We start from the raw sequence: 13,816 nt of genomic DNA, 5'->3' as shown, positions 1-13,816 counted from the left end.
CCCTCTTTTCTATGTCCTTTTATTAGTGAGAGATCCATTCTCTCTTGGAGACACACAACTGCGGTCTGTTCCCTTTCTTCTGTGGAAGCCATACAACAGGGACCATATGGTTTGTTTCCTTTGGTCCCCTCAGCCCCAGGCCACATCTTCCACGCCTGGGAGCAGTGTGATTCGCTCCATGCTTTGGTGGGATGTGCCACGGAGGTTATCTTTCTGCAAACGTACCCAGGTTGGAATCTGAGCAATAGGCCTATTTTTCTGTTACTTGTAATATGACCAAGTATAAATGTGTGTATAAAAGAGCATTTTTACCATGGGGGTTCCAAGTGTTGGATCTTTTTCAACATAAAAGTAGAATTTTTAGAGATTTTTATCTTTTAACCTAAAAAACCCAGCCCCAAAATGAAATTCGCAGCCTCCCAGATTGGTTATGTAAAATCTGGAAGTTCTTGCCAGCACGGAGGAGGCTGCATGGAATACTGCCATCTGGTTGTGATCATGTGTTGGATCCTTGAGATTTCACAAGTAAGCTACCCTAAAAACAAGCATAATACTGAAATGCAGAATAAAATTAGAGGTGAACTCCATATCTAAAGGGAGATTTCCTAAATTCTGGAAGGAGTTATTGAATGGATTTACACAGCCTAATGAATCAGACAGTGATTTTCATCCTAGTTCTTACTGAAATTATTATCATGGTAATACCAAACTTCCCATGCACATATATATATATAATCAAGTGTCACTTGTGAATAGTGAAGTAAAATCTTAAATTGTTCAAAAGATTAGAGTTTGAAACCTGCTGAGTTCAAGGGGCTTGGTAAATACTTTATAAGTAAAAAAAAGTGTCCTAAAATTAAGACTTCACCTAAGACAGTGGTCGGCAAACTCATTAGTCAACAGAGCCAAATATCAACAGTACAACGATGGAAATTTCTTTTGAGAGCCAGATTTTTTAAACTTAAACTATATAGGTAGGTACATTGTTATTAACTTAATTAGGGTACTCCTAAGCTGGCCTTTGCTAAAAACTCAAGGGGCCAAAGAGCCGCATGTGGCTCGCGAGCCACAGTTTGCCGGCCACTTACCTAAGACTAAGGACAAAGTTGAATAAACTCAGTTAACAAAATGCAAAACCAAACCTCCACAAGCTCAGGGTGACCAGACAGTGGTTTAATTGCATGATTGAACAAAAATAGTATAAGAATCTCAGCCCATCCCTGAGAACTCACAAAAAATTAATTTAACGTCTGTCCTCAGTATGAATGTGAAAGCTAAAACTCTAAAATGTTACAAGAGGACATTGTTGAATATCTTTGGGCCCTTGGGGTAGGCAAAGGTATCTTAAAGGGGACAGTAAAAGCACTAAACATAAAGGGGAAAAATAATAAATTAGGCTTGATCAAAACTGAAATTAAAAACTCATTAAAAGATACCATTAAGAAAATGGAAAGGCAACCCATACAGGCTAGAAGAAAACATTAGCAATGCACACATCTATCAAAGGACTTAATGCCTGAATATAAGAAGCAATTTTTATAATTGAAGAAGAAGACCCAATTTTCTAAAATGGGCAAAAGTCTTGAACACTTTGCAGAAGAATGAGAATTGCCAGTAAGCAGATGAAACGATGTTCAACGTCATTTAGTCTTTAGGGAAGTGTATATAAAACTACAGGGAGAGACGCCACTTTCTGACCCACTGATGACGGAAATTAAGAAGACTGACAATACCAACTGTTAAGAGAGAATGTGTGTGTGGATGTACATATATCTTCCATTACAGGCATACCCTAAATAGGACATGTATAAAGAGCTCTTTAAAAAATAAGCAAAATTTAATGGCTATAAGAAGGCAAATCACGGGGAGATAAATAGCCAGTGAACATAAGAAGAAGAGTTTCAATCTCAGTAAATAAGGAAATGCAAAATAGAGCAGTGATAATCTTTTGTCCACCTAATTGGCAACACATGTTTTTAAAAAACAGAACATCTCCTTTTGCCAGAGTTAAGGGGTATAAGGTACTTTCCTACACACTCCATGGGATTGTGAGTTGGTATAAACATTTCTCTCAGTGTCTATGTCATTGAAAGTGGAATTTTGGCTTTTGACTTAGTAGTTCTACTTCCAGAAAAGTATGTTCTAGAGAAATACTTGTTCATGTGTGTAGAGAGAGGTGCATATATAAGGATTCTTTAAAACATTGTTCATAATAGTGAAAAGTGGAAATAATCGAATTGTCTGCCAGCCTTCGTTATAGTTATTCAGAATATGTAGAGAGAAAATATCCTGGTATGATAATCTTGGATAATTAACTTTATTATAACTTAGTTGAAGGCAGAGGCAAGGAGATAAAGTCAGATCTTCACCTTTTGGTGAGATATGTTATTAGAAAATGATATTTGGGTTTTTTTTTCATAGCAGTGGCTAATTATGTACGTGCTTTTATTTACTTGACTTTTTGCTCTTTACTCATGCCCACATTTTGTGAACTACAGGATAATATTTAACTATACAGTAACTTACGTAAAAAAAAAAGGTATTTTCAAACTCTGGGACTTTTCACTGAAACTTTTTTTTTTTTAATTCTTTATACTTTGCTCAGATGTGTGCTATTTGCTCTCCTGAAAAGTAAACTATAAACTTTTCACTAAGCAAGCAGATGAACCAGTCTAATCTAAGAGACAGCTGGCTTTCTCTGTGTGCGTTAGATTACAGAGTGGTGTTTTGGGTTCAAACACAGAACAATTTAGGATATTCTGGATTAGCAGTAGTCTTTCCTAAACACATACACACAGAGAGAAGAAGATGGAAAAGGTACCAGCTGTCACTTGTTTTTGGAATCTGACATTACTTATAAAGAGGTCTTACTCTGGAATCTGAGAGAGAGGTGAATATAGGAACAGTGGACAGCATTATTATTTGCTGATGATATGGTTCTATGTCTGGAAAACCAAGGCGATTATACATTGTATTATAATTACCCTGTCTAATAGCCTTTTCTGACGTTTTTGTGTGTTTTGTAGTTTCCAGGATTTTGACATTCAGGGGTCCAGAAGATGCAGTTTGGACTGGTTGACAATAGAAACATATAAGAATATTGAGAGCTACCGAGCCTGTGGCTCCACAATCCCACCTCCCTACATTTCTTCTCAAGACCACGTCTGGATCCGGTTCCACTCCGATGACAGTGTCTCTCGGAAGGGTTTCAGACTGGCGTACTTTTCAGGTGTGTTTTTAATAAGGAGAAAGCTGCTGCACACAATTCGACAGCAGTCACTGCTCAGTCACTCGGGAGCCAGTCCCTCGGCAGTGTTCGCGTCCTTGAGACCGTTCTCCAGGCGGCTGCGGGTGAGGAGTTGGCAGCTAACGGTCCAGGTGCCCCAGAACTGGGTCTGTAAGAGGTGCTTCGTATCATCCTAATTAAATGATAATTTTATCAACAAAGGCCAATTTTCTTTTAACTATTTTAAATACATTTCGTTTAAAAGGACTTTTTCTCCTTCCGGTACTTCCCCATACCCTGAAAGTTGCTTCAGAATACAGTTTTGTTTGTGAATTACCATTGTCTTTACAAATAAAGACACGCTCAGGTTCACCCTCATGGTTTCTAGTGTATTGGCGGTTTTTAAACTGTATCCAGAAAGAGTGACCAGATCATACAAATGTGAATAACTCAGCATTGGAGCAATGTCTATGTTTTGCTGAAAATAATTTTACATCTTCTGAAAGCACATGGCCTTTTTTAGCAAACATATGTTCATTTTTTTTTTTTTTTCTTAAAAACGTTGTCTTTGTACCGTTCAGTTCTGAAGCACATTTTCTGTCACCTGTTCACCGATAGCCAAGTTGTTAGTGGAGATGGTGGCACTGGCCCAGCTTTGTCGGTCTGGGGATGCAGGGACCTGGCGTTTGGTTTTCTCTCTCTACCTCGCTGTGTTACGTTCAGGGCGGTACGCTAAGGTGGTTAGAATTAAATGAGCAATTCCCATTTTTTTCTGTCTCCTCCCCGCATTGTGATGATTAAATGTATACCTTTAGCGCAGAGTCATGCAGTATTTCGCAGTTAGGTTAAAACAATAGAAATTACATAATGCAAGTGCTGTGTGATGATTACATGAAATGCTATAAACATCATCAAGTTGATCGTATAATCTTAGCAAAAATTTAAGTTAATAATGGGCCTACAAAACATAATACACATAGTAAAACATTGTGTTATCTATATAAACAACTAAAAAAGGATATGGGAACATGGATTTGAAAAGGTGATTCCTGTGAATGAGTTTCTCTTTATTTCAAAATGTCTATCATTTTGATGTTTATGCAGTAGGTTATTTAAAATTTTTCAGGCAGTATATCCTGTTGGCGTATGTGTCTTACATCATTTTACTGGATGTTCTGCAGTAAAATAGCTTTCTATAAAAACAGAATTGGTTTCTTCTCTTTAAGATCAAACTGCAAAGATCTTCATGGAACAAATCCTAAGTTTTTAATAAATTGTTGAATAATTAGAGAGCTAATATTAATTTGCCATTAGAGCTTAACCTACTTTTTAAAACAAGATTTTTGAAACCCTTTCACTTGGGCTTAATCAACATTTATTATAAATATATCACTCGCTGTTACATATTTTTTATTTTAAAGAGGATGTTCTTTTCTCCTTACCTCTCCGCTCCCTCCGTCCCTCCCCATGTTCTCCCAGGGAAATCTGAGGAACCAAACTGCGCTTGTGATCAGTTCCGCTGCGGAAGTGGGAAGTGTATTCCAGAAGCCTGGAAATGCAACAGCATGGATGAATGTGGAGATGGCTCCGATGAGGAGATCTGCGCTAAGGAAGCTAATGCTCCCACGCCCGCTGCTTTTCAGCCCTGTGCTTACAACCAGTTCCAGTGTCTGTCTCGGTTCACCAAAGTTTACACCTGCCTCCCCGAGTCTTTAAAATGCGACGGCAACATTGACTGCCTCGACCTCGGAGATGAGATAGACTGTGACGTGCCCACTTGTGGGCAGTGGCTAAAATACTTTTATGGTACTTTCAATTCTCCCAATTACCCAGACTTTTATCCTCCGGGCAGCAATTGCACCTGGTTAATAGACACGGGTGATCATCGCAAAGTCATTTTACGCTTCACAGACTTCAAACTCGACGGTACCGGCTATGGTGATTACGTCAAAATATACGACGGGCTGGAGGAGAACCCACACAAGCTCTTGCGGGTGCTGACTGCCTTTGATTCTCACGCGCCCCTGACAGTGGTTTCTTCCTCTGGGCAGATACGGGTCCATTTCTGTGCGGATAAAGTGAACGCTGCCAGGGGATTTAATGCCACTTACCAGGTAGACGGCTTCTGTTTGCCCTGGGAGATCCCCTGCGGGGGTAACTGGGGGTGCTACACTGAGCAGCAGCGCTGTGACGGGTATTGGCATTGCCCAAACGGGAGGGATGAGGTCAACTGTACCGTGTGCCAGAAGGAGGAGTTCCCGTGCTCCCGGAACGGCGTCTGTTACCCGCGTTCGGACCGCTGCAACTACCAGAATCATTGCCCCAATGGCTCGGACGAGAAGAACTGCTTTTTCTGCCAGCCTGGGAATTTTCATTGTAAAAACAACCGTTGTGTGTTTGAAAGCTGGGTGTGTGATTCTCAGGACGACTGCGGCGACGGCAGCGATGAGGAGAACTGCCCGGTGATTGTGCCCACCAGAGTCATAACCGCGGCCGTCATCGGGAGCCTCATCTGTGGCCTGCTGCTCGTCATTGCGTTGGGATGCACCTGTAAGCTCTATTCTCTGAGGATGTTTGAGCGGAGGTCAGTATCAAGACAAAGCTAGAGTGGTAAAGCCCTCTACAATAAAAATGTGGCCCAAATATTTATAACCAGTACCTTACTGTGGTTAGCAATATGGCTTTGTTTCATATTATTTTAGAAATAAATATTGTTAATGATTTAAGAAATTAGTGTGAAAAGCTGAAGACTCAGAAGGCTAAACATTTAAAAAAGTGAAAATAGTTGATCTGTATTTACTGGTTCCTTTTTTTCATATTATGTCAGGTACCGTATTTTCCGGCGTCTAAGATGACTTTTTAACCCAGGAAAATCTTATATGCCCAGTCGTCTTATATGCCAGAAAATACGGTAGTCTGTTTTGTAGGAATTTTAAAAGCTGCAATACAGAGTTGTGTTTTATAACCTGTATTTTTATAAATATTCAACAATTTCAGATATTTGAGAACCTACTATGTTCAAAGCACTATACAGAAGAATAGAAAAATGAATAAGACAATCTCACAGGTAGTTTACAATTAGGAGGAAGGAATAAGTGGATAGAATAAGATGTTAAGTGTTGTAAAGAGCTATAAAACAAACTGGTACAAAAGTGCAAAGATGCCTGGTCTGATAAGAAGGATGGGGGAGGCCTTCATTGAACAAGTGCCATTTGAAATCTATGACTAGAATGTAGATAGGGAAAGGTGTGGTTGAAAAAACAGCCTGGGAAAACACACAGAAATAGGAATGCCAGCAGTGCTCAGAGAATACGCATAGTTCCATTTGTCCGGAGCTAAGCTACATATAAGAACTAAGAGGAGTCTGCCGGCGTGGCTCAGTGGCTGAGTATCGCAGCAGGCATCTAGTACCTTTTCCTTTTACAGGGATTTTTAATGTATGAAAACTCAATGGCCCTAGCCGGTTTGGCTCAGTGGATAGAGCATCGGCCTGTGGACTGAAGGGTACCAGGTTCCATTCCGACCAAGGGCACGTACCTCAGTTGCAGGCTCCTCCCCAGCCTGGACCCTGGTCAGGCTTGTGTAGGAGACAACCAATGGATGTGTTTCTCTCACATCGGTATTTCTCTCTGTCTTTCCCTCTCTCTTCTACTCTCTCTGAAAATCAATGGAAAAATATCCTTGGGTGAGGATTAAAAAAAAAAAAAAAAAAAATGATCCAGGCTGCCAGCATAAAGCCCTGAGGACGCTCTGCTTCATCTCTGTTCTCAGCGTAGGAGTAGCATAGGTATCAGTAAATGTTGGCTGACTAAGCTTTTAAGATTATCAAATATATTAAGATTCATAGTTTAATTAGTGACGATTAAAAAAAATTTGCCTTGCCTTTTTCTTTAACCCTCGTAATTCCCTTGATTCTTCTCAAAGATCATTTGAAACACAGCTGTCAAGAGTGGAAGCGGAATTGCTAAGAAGAGAAGCTCCTCCCTCATATGGGCAGTTGATTGCTCAGGGCTTAATCCCACCGGTCGAAGATTTTCCTGTGTGTTCACCTAACCAGGTATATGGCAACTCATGATTTCTGTTTCCGTGCCTCTGACAATGAAACCTCTACTTGTATGTGTGATGACGGACCCGTGACTCTCAACATTTTTGCAGTGAAGGCAAGGATTGTATATGGAGAATTTGAAAGCATAATTGTTTCATTGTATCATAACAAATACCACAACATACGAAAGTATACTTTCCATTCTTCTGACTTGGATCTGTGGTTCTTAGGCATGTTACTCTTTTGGTTAATTTAATACATTAAAACCCAAAGTAAAATTTCTCAAATCGTTTTCTACTTCAACTTAAGAATGAATACTAAAATTAACATGCTAGTAATATATTAGTAACATGCTGGAATACTAAATATATTAAGCTATTCCAGCATGTTACTAATATATTACTAGCATGTTAATCCATCACAAAGGGTGACAGAGGACGTGTGCTGTCACTTCTTCCTGGTGTCCCCTGCGAGGGGACGGGCAGAGGAAAACCGATCATCATTTGGAAGGAGTGTGCCAGTTCACCGTTGTTTCCTGGAAATGCCGAAATTCCAGTACTAAATGCCAGATTGATAAAGCCATGTTTGTCCCACATTGGAATATTCCTTTTTAATAACCACTAGATGGAGCTTAAAGACTGTCTTATATAACGCGGTAGGCTTGTTTTTTGTTTTGTTTTTTTTTTCCATAATCTGTAAACTCTTCATCTAGAAAAAAAGTAGAGTTTCCTTTTCAGTTGGACAATATGTACTAATTAAATCACTCCCATATGTACTAATTAAAAATCACCAATTGCAAAGAATAAGGTCATAATTTAATACTGAATACTAAACTGGGAAATAAAACTTCATCTTTAAAGATAAAGAAGGAATTCAGATGTCTCATACCTTTGTGTAGTGCTATTAACAAATTAATTTCTTTAGCTTTTTGTTTCCTGTGCCATATTACAAATATTTATTTATTTATTTATTTATTTATTTATTTATTTATTCCTGTGCTGTATAATAAATATATTAGTTCCTTTATTTACAAGTCCTCAGTGTCCAGTCACACAACAAATCCTTGAGAACTAACTGTGAAATACAATTTTCACGTTTTGGAAAGTCTCAACCTTGTAAAGCAAGACTCAATTGTCCTGTGTTAAAAATCAAACAACAACAAAACGAAGAACAGATATGAGCCTAGTTTCCACACTGCTTTACATAATTCATTTAGTGAATTATGGTGGGGATTCTTCCATCTTCCCAGCTAAAGAAGTATCAAATTTTATCTTTTGACTTTGGTATACTTTTAGGATTGGATTACTATGTGAAGTTCTTAAATAAGTAGCTGTTATGGTTGATATTAAATATCACCTTAAAGTTACATATAAAACATGAAGTGTTAAGAGAATCTTACACAGTGAGCAATGGTTCAAGTTGTAAATTAGATTCCATAGTGAGTTGAGCCTGTGTAGTCAAGAAAACTTTATTCTTCCTTCATTGACCCTAGCAGTGAGTAATAGAATTTCCAGCCACAGCACATTCTTAATAGAAGGGTGTTTTCAACCTTTGTACTTCCGTGTTTGCTATCTTAAAGATCTCTTCTTTTTGTAGGCTTCTGTTCTGGAAAACCTGAGGCTCGCCGTCCGATCCCAGCTTGGATTTACTTCCATCAGGCTTCCTATGGCAGGCAGATCCAGCAACATCTGGAACCGCATCTTCAATTTTGCAAGATCGCGTCATTCAGGGTCATTGGCTTTGGTCTCAGCAGATGGTGACGAGGTGGTCCCTAGTCAGGGTACCAGCAGAGAACCTGAAAGGAATCATACTCACAGAAGTTTGTTTTCCGTGGAGTCAGACGACACAGACACAGAAAGTGAGAGGAGAGAGACAGCTGGAGCGTCTGGTGGGGTTGCAGCTCCTTTGCCCCAGAAAGTCCCTCCCACCACAGCAGTAGAGGCCACCGTGGGAGCAGGTGGAAGTTCCTCCGCTCAGAGTACCCGAGGTGGGCACTCGGATAACGGAAGGGATGTGACCAGTGTGGAACCCCCAAGTGTGAGTCCAGCTCGTCAGCAGCTCACAAGCGCACTAAGTCGGATGACTCAGGGGCTACGTTGGGTACGGTTTACATTAGGTCGATCCAGCCCCGTAAATCAGAACCAGAGTCCTTTAAGACAACTTGACAACGGGGTCAGTGGGAGAGAAGAAGATGATGATGTTGAAATGCTAATTCCCGTTTCTGATGGAGCTTCAGACTTGGATGTGAACGACTGCTCTAGGCCTCTTCTTGATCTTGCCTCAGATCAAGGCCCAGGCTTCAGGCAACCATATACTGCACCAAACCCTGGCGTGAGGCCAGGCAGCCGAGACGGCCCCTGTGAGCGCTGTGGAATTGTGCACACGGCCCAGATACCGGACACGTGCTTAGAAGCAACACTGAAAGGCGAAACGAGTGATGATGAGGCTTTGTTACTTTGTTAGGTACGAATCGCGTAAAGGAAATTACGTACAAGTTGGAGCAATATCCAGTCATTGTTTTGTAACTTTACAATTAAACTAGTATTAATTTAAAAAGAAAAAAAGATGCAGGGTGATTTCTTATTATTGTCTGTTAGCCTGCATGGTTAAATGAAACGATTTGTAACTTTAGAGTTTGCTATTTTAGCAGCGAAACATGCATTATGTATTCATATTGTTCATGGATGTTCTTCCATTTGTTTCTCATTGTTTTTATCCTGGTACTGTAGTTCATGTTAGAAATATGGCTGCTGAAACTCATTTGATGTCAGTTTATCCTATGTTAAAACTATTATTTGTACAAAATATATTATTTTAATTGAACCCTTTCAGCTTTTGCCAATACATCTTGTAACTTAATATACTAGAAGTCAAGGTTGTTAATGTACTCCCAAGGCAGGGTGGGGATTCTTATACTCACATGTGTTTTTATTTATATATCATTTGTCTAAGTATTATTGGATTTCATCATAATAAGAACTTGTTTAAAGGAAAAAAACTTAACCTAAAATTTTTTTCTTTTATGTTGAACATGCAGTGATGTGAAATTTAGATAGAGTTAGGTAAACTAATGGCAAAAACGAAACTCTTTTATAGGTTTTCTAATCTTGACTTTAATACTCTTAATATGGTATTAAACCAAATGGTAAAATTACAAGTCATTTCTTTTTCATCTCTATTTAGGGACAGGATTGAGCAGATGAAGATACTCTACTATGCAGTAAATCTTGAACTTTATAAAATATGTACAAAAATTGTACAAGATAAGTTCCAGCTGGTAATGTCTTTCCCTGGTATAGGGTTATGCTTGTATTGGACCCTAGGGATTTGCACTAAAATCATATAAAAAATCTCAGATGAGTTTAGTGCATAAGCACTATCACTTTAAATTCTATTATTTGCTACCACAATAACTATATATTTCCATAGCTTTGGGTGGGGTGAAGGGGGCATTTTTATTACAACTTGAAATTTCTTTGCTGGTTTTATATTTATTTGTTGTATTTAAAGACTGCATTATTATAAGAAAGTGACTTTTTCAATATATTTTATTCTTGAGGGGGATCATGCTACATGTTGAAAAACAAATTAAGAAATCATTTAGATCAGCCCCTATTTTAAGTAGAGTGATTTGCAAACCTCACATATTATTTTTATTGTCAATTCCTGTTTATTTATTCTTTAGTTGTCTGTTTTTGTAGCTTAATGATTATGAAATATGTATTTGTGTGTGATTATTGCTATTTATTAAGTTTTAAATACTTTGCTGAATGTCATTTTAAAGCATGTTTGAGGTCTTGTGTATTTGTCGTGTTATGCTGTCAGGAGAAACTGACTGAAATGTTTTAATATGTATCAAAATTAAAATGACTTTTTTTTGTATTGCTTTGGGGTACTTTTTAAATCAAATTTGCTCTTCATTTTTGTTTCACTTTGATGCATATACAAACTCAGGCCTTAAAATATGTAGCATGTCTATCAAGAAGAAACAACATAGGGGGTTGGGGAGTTCTTCCTTAACTACTTCACAGTAAAGTAGTTGCTTATACCAACACTGGAGGATAAGACTCCCTACGGACCTGAATGTTATTTGCCTTTGAAAAACTACCTCTGGTTGATGTATCTTCAAAGTTGCAGTAACCCAATCAGTTCTCTTTTTATATTACGTTTGGATGCATTTCAGACCCCTATAGAATATACTGCCATGCATAGGTTTTTTTTGGGGGGTTGTTTCCTAGCACATGTTTTAAATTTTTTCTTAATAAATCTTTCTGGGTCCAACAGTAAAAAAGTCTCTCTCCTCCCTGCCATCCATCTTTTAGTTTCCTTTCAGAGAGACAGATACCAATACCAGATTCTTCTATACCCCTCCAAAATACCATATAGATACATGAATATATCCATATATAAGTGATATCTATAATATATCAAATTGTATTATACTATGCATACTTTTTCTTTAAATTTTTTTCAAAACTATGTATCTATTAGAGTTGGTGGTTTTTGTTTCCTTTTTTAAAATCCTTATGAGGACATGCTTTTATTGATTGAGGGAGAGAGAGGGAGAAACTTGAGAGTGAAACATACAGTGCTTACCTCCTATATGTGCCCCCACTAGGGATTGTACCTGCAACCCAGGTATGTGCCCTGACCACAACTGAATCCAAGACCTTTCAGTGTATGGGGCAACCAACTGAACCACACTGGCCAGGTCATATTGAAATTTTAATATTAAAAGTAAAGTTAGGTATTTCTATTATTGGATTTGTTTTTCATATTAAATCGTTGATCAGCCTGAATTTAAGTCACTTCCTCCTCCCCCACTCCCCGCCCAAGTTATCCTAGTTATCCGAAAGCTGTTTATCAAATAAATTCATCCTTTACTATTTGAAATGACCCTTTTATCTTACCGTAAATTTCCACATTATTTGACTATGCTTTCAAATTCAAATTCTATTCCCTTCGGTTGATCTGCCTTTCTATTTTGTACCAGTCCTACACTGTTTTAATAACTGTAATTTTATGTGATTCAAATATTCTTGCTTATTTTTCGTCTTAACTTGGTAGACTCAACTTGCTGAGTTCTACAAAACAAATCCATTGGTACTTTTATTTTTTGCCAGTTTTTTTAATAGATTAATTTAGTGAAATTTGAGATAATTATGTTAAATCTGTCTAAATGATGGTGCCATAGCTTACAAAGGTGCCCATTTGTTTGTCTTTTCTTGTTTACTTCAGATATGTTATACATTTTACTTTACAGATATCTTGTACATTTTTTTAGTTTATTCTTAGAATTTAATCATTTTGTTACCATTATTAAGGAAGTTCTTTCTGTTTATAATTTAGTCTGATTTTGGTATATATGAAGGCTAACTATTCATGTTAATTTTCTACCCAGCTTCTAACCTCCCATTTTCTTGTAATTTATAATAGTATTTCAGTTCATTTTTGTGTGTTTTTCAGTTACACAATCATGTCCTCCCATTTGCAAACCTCTTTGTCTTAATTGCATTGTCTAGTACATCTAAAATAATGTTGAACATATTGGCTATAGTGAATTGGGTTGAAATAGATACATTTAATCATGTTAAGGAACATCCATTAAACCCTTTCTTTTTTAAAATTTAACCAAGAATGCATGTTGAATTTTATCACATGCCTTTTCATTATCTATGGAGTTGATCATATGATTTTTCTCCTTTGATCTTTTAATATGATGTTATATTCATATTTTTGTCATTTTGAACCATTGCATTCCTGAAATAAACTCTACTTGGCCTTGTGTATTATGCTTTCGATATATTTCGCATAGGCCAAATGTCTTCATGGACATTTTGGATAGGACCAAATAATCCTTTTGTATCTTTATGGAGCTTTCTGAAAGAGAAGATTATAGCAGCCATCCCATTTTCTCTATTATGGCTGTATCTCAATGAAAAGGAGACTCACTAAACAAAGGTAGAGTGGTATCTTGGCACAGACCTCTTTATCCTGTATAATAAAAGCCTAATATGCTAAGTGTCTGGTCATCTGGTCGGCCGTTCTACCAATCAAAGTGTAATATGCTAATGATATGCTAAGGCTGCTCAACTGCCTGCTATGATGTGCACTGACCACCAGGGGGCAATGCTCTGACCAGTAGGTTAGCTTGCTGCTGGGGTCCAGCTGATCGGGACTAAGTAAGACGGGTGGAACACACAGTAGAGCCTTCTCTCAGTCCCTCCCCGGCTGGCCAACCTCCTGTGTCCCTCCCTGGCCCCGATCATGCACCGGTGGGGTCCCTCAGCCTGGCCTGCACCCTCTCGCAATCCAGGACCCCTCGGGGGATGTCGGAGAGCCGGTTTCAGCCTGATCCTGCAGGCCAGGCCGAGGGACCCCACTGGTGCACGAATTCGTGCACTGGGCCTCTAGTTTTATTATTAAAAAGCCCAAGTGAAGAACTTTACTGTAGAGCCCAGAACAGAACAGATGTGGCTGCATGCTATGAACTTAGTGATGTGCATTGAGCAGTACAAATAGCAGAAATGCAGAGAAGTAATTTA

General features: G+C 38.4%; 1 protein-coding gene across 2 annotated transcripts in view; it reads left to right on the top strand.

Annotated features, from left to right (window-relative positions):
• LRP12 (LDL receptor related protein 12) overlaps positions 1 to 11,153 on the top strand; it is a 51,823-nt gene extending 40,670 nt beyond the window's left edge. The window contains exons 4-8 of one of the 2 annotated variants that reach the window (XM_054708413.1): positions 3,027 to 3,229; positions 4,706 to 5,810; positions 7,151 to 7,283; positions 8,868 to 9,734; positions 10,455 to 11,153. In XM_054708413.1, the coding sequence (XP_054564388.1) occupies positions 3,027 to 3,229; positions 4,706 to 5,810; positions 7,151 to 7,283; positions 8,868 to 9,734 (2,308 nt within the window). In that variant the 3' untranslated portion in view covers positions 10,455 to 11,153. Of the gene's footprint in view, positions 1 to 3,026; positions 3,230 to 4,705; positions 5,811 to 7,150; positions 7,284 to 8,867 lie in introns of both variants that reach the window. The other variant, XM_008148467.3, reaches the window with a different exon arrangement.
• The last annotated feature ends 2,663 nt before the right edge of the window (positions 11,154 to 13,816 follow it).

The sequence above is a fragment of the Eptesicus fuscus genome, chromosome 19 (assembly GCF_027574615.1).
Source record: "Eptesicus fuscus isolate TK198812 chromosome 19, DD_ASM_mEF_20220401, whole genome shotgun sequence".
Lineage (NCBI taxonomy): Eukaryota > Metazoa > Chordata > Mammalia > Chiroptera > Vespertilionidae > Eptesicus > Eptesicus fuscus.
Note: the sequence above shows the minus strand (reverse complement) of the source record. Positions and strands in the feature narration are given on the sequence as shown.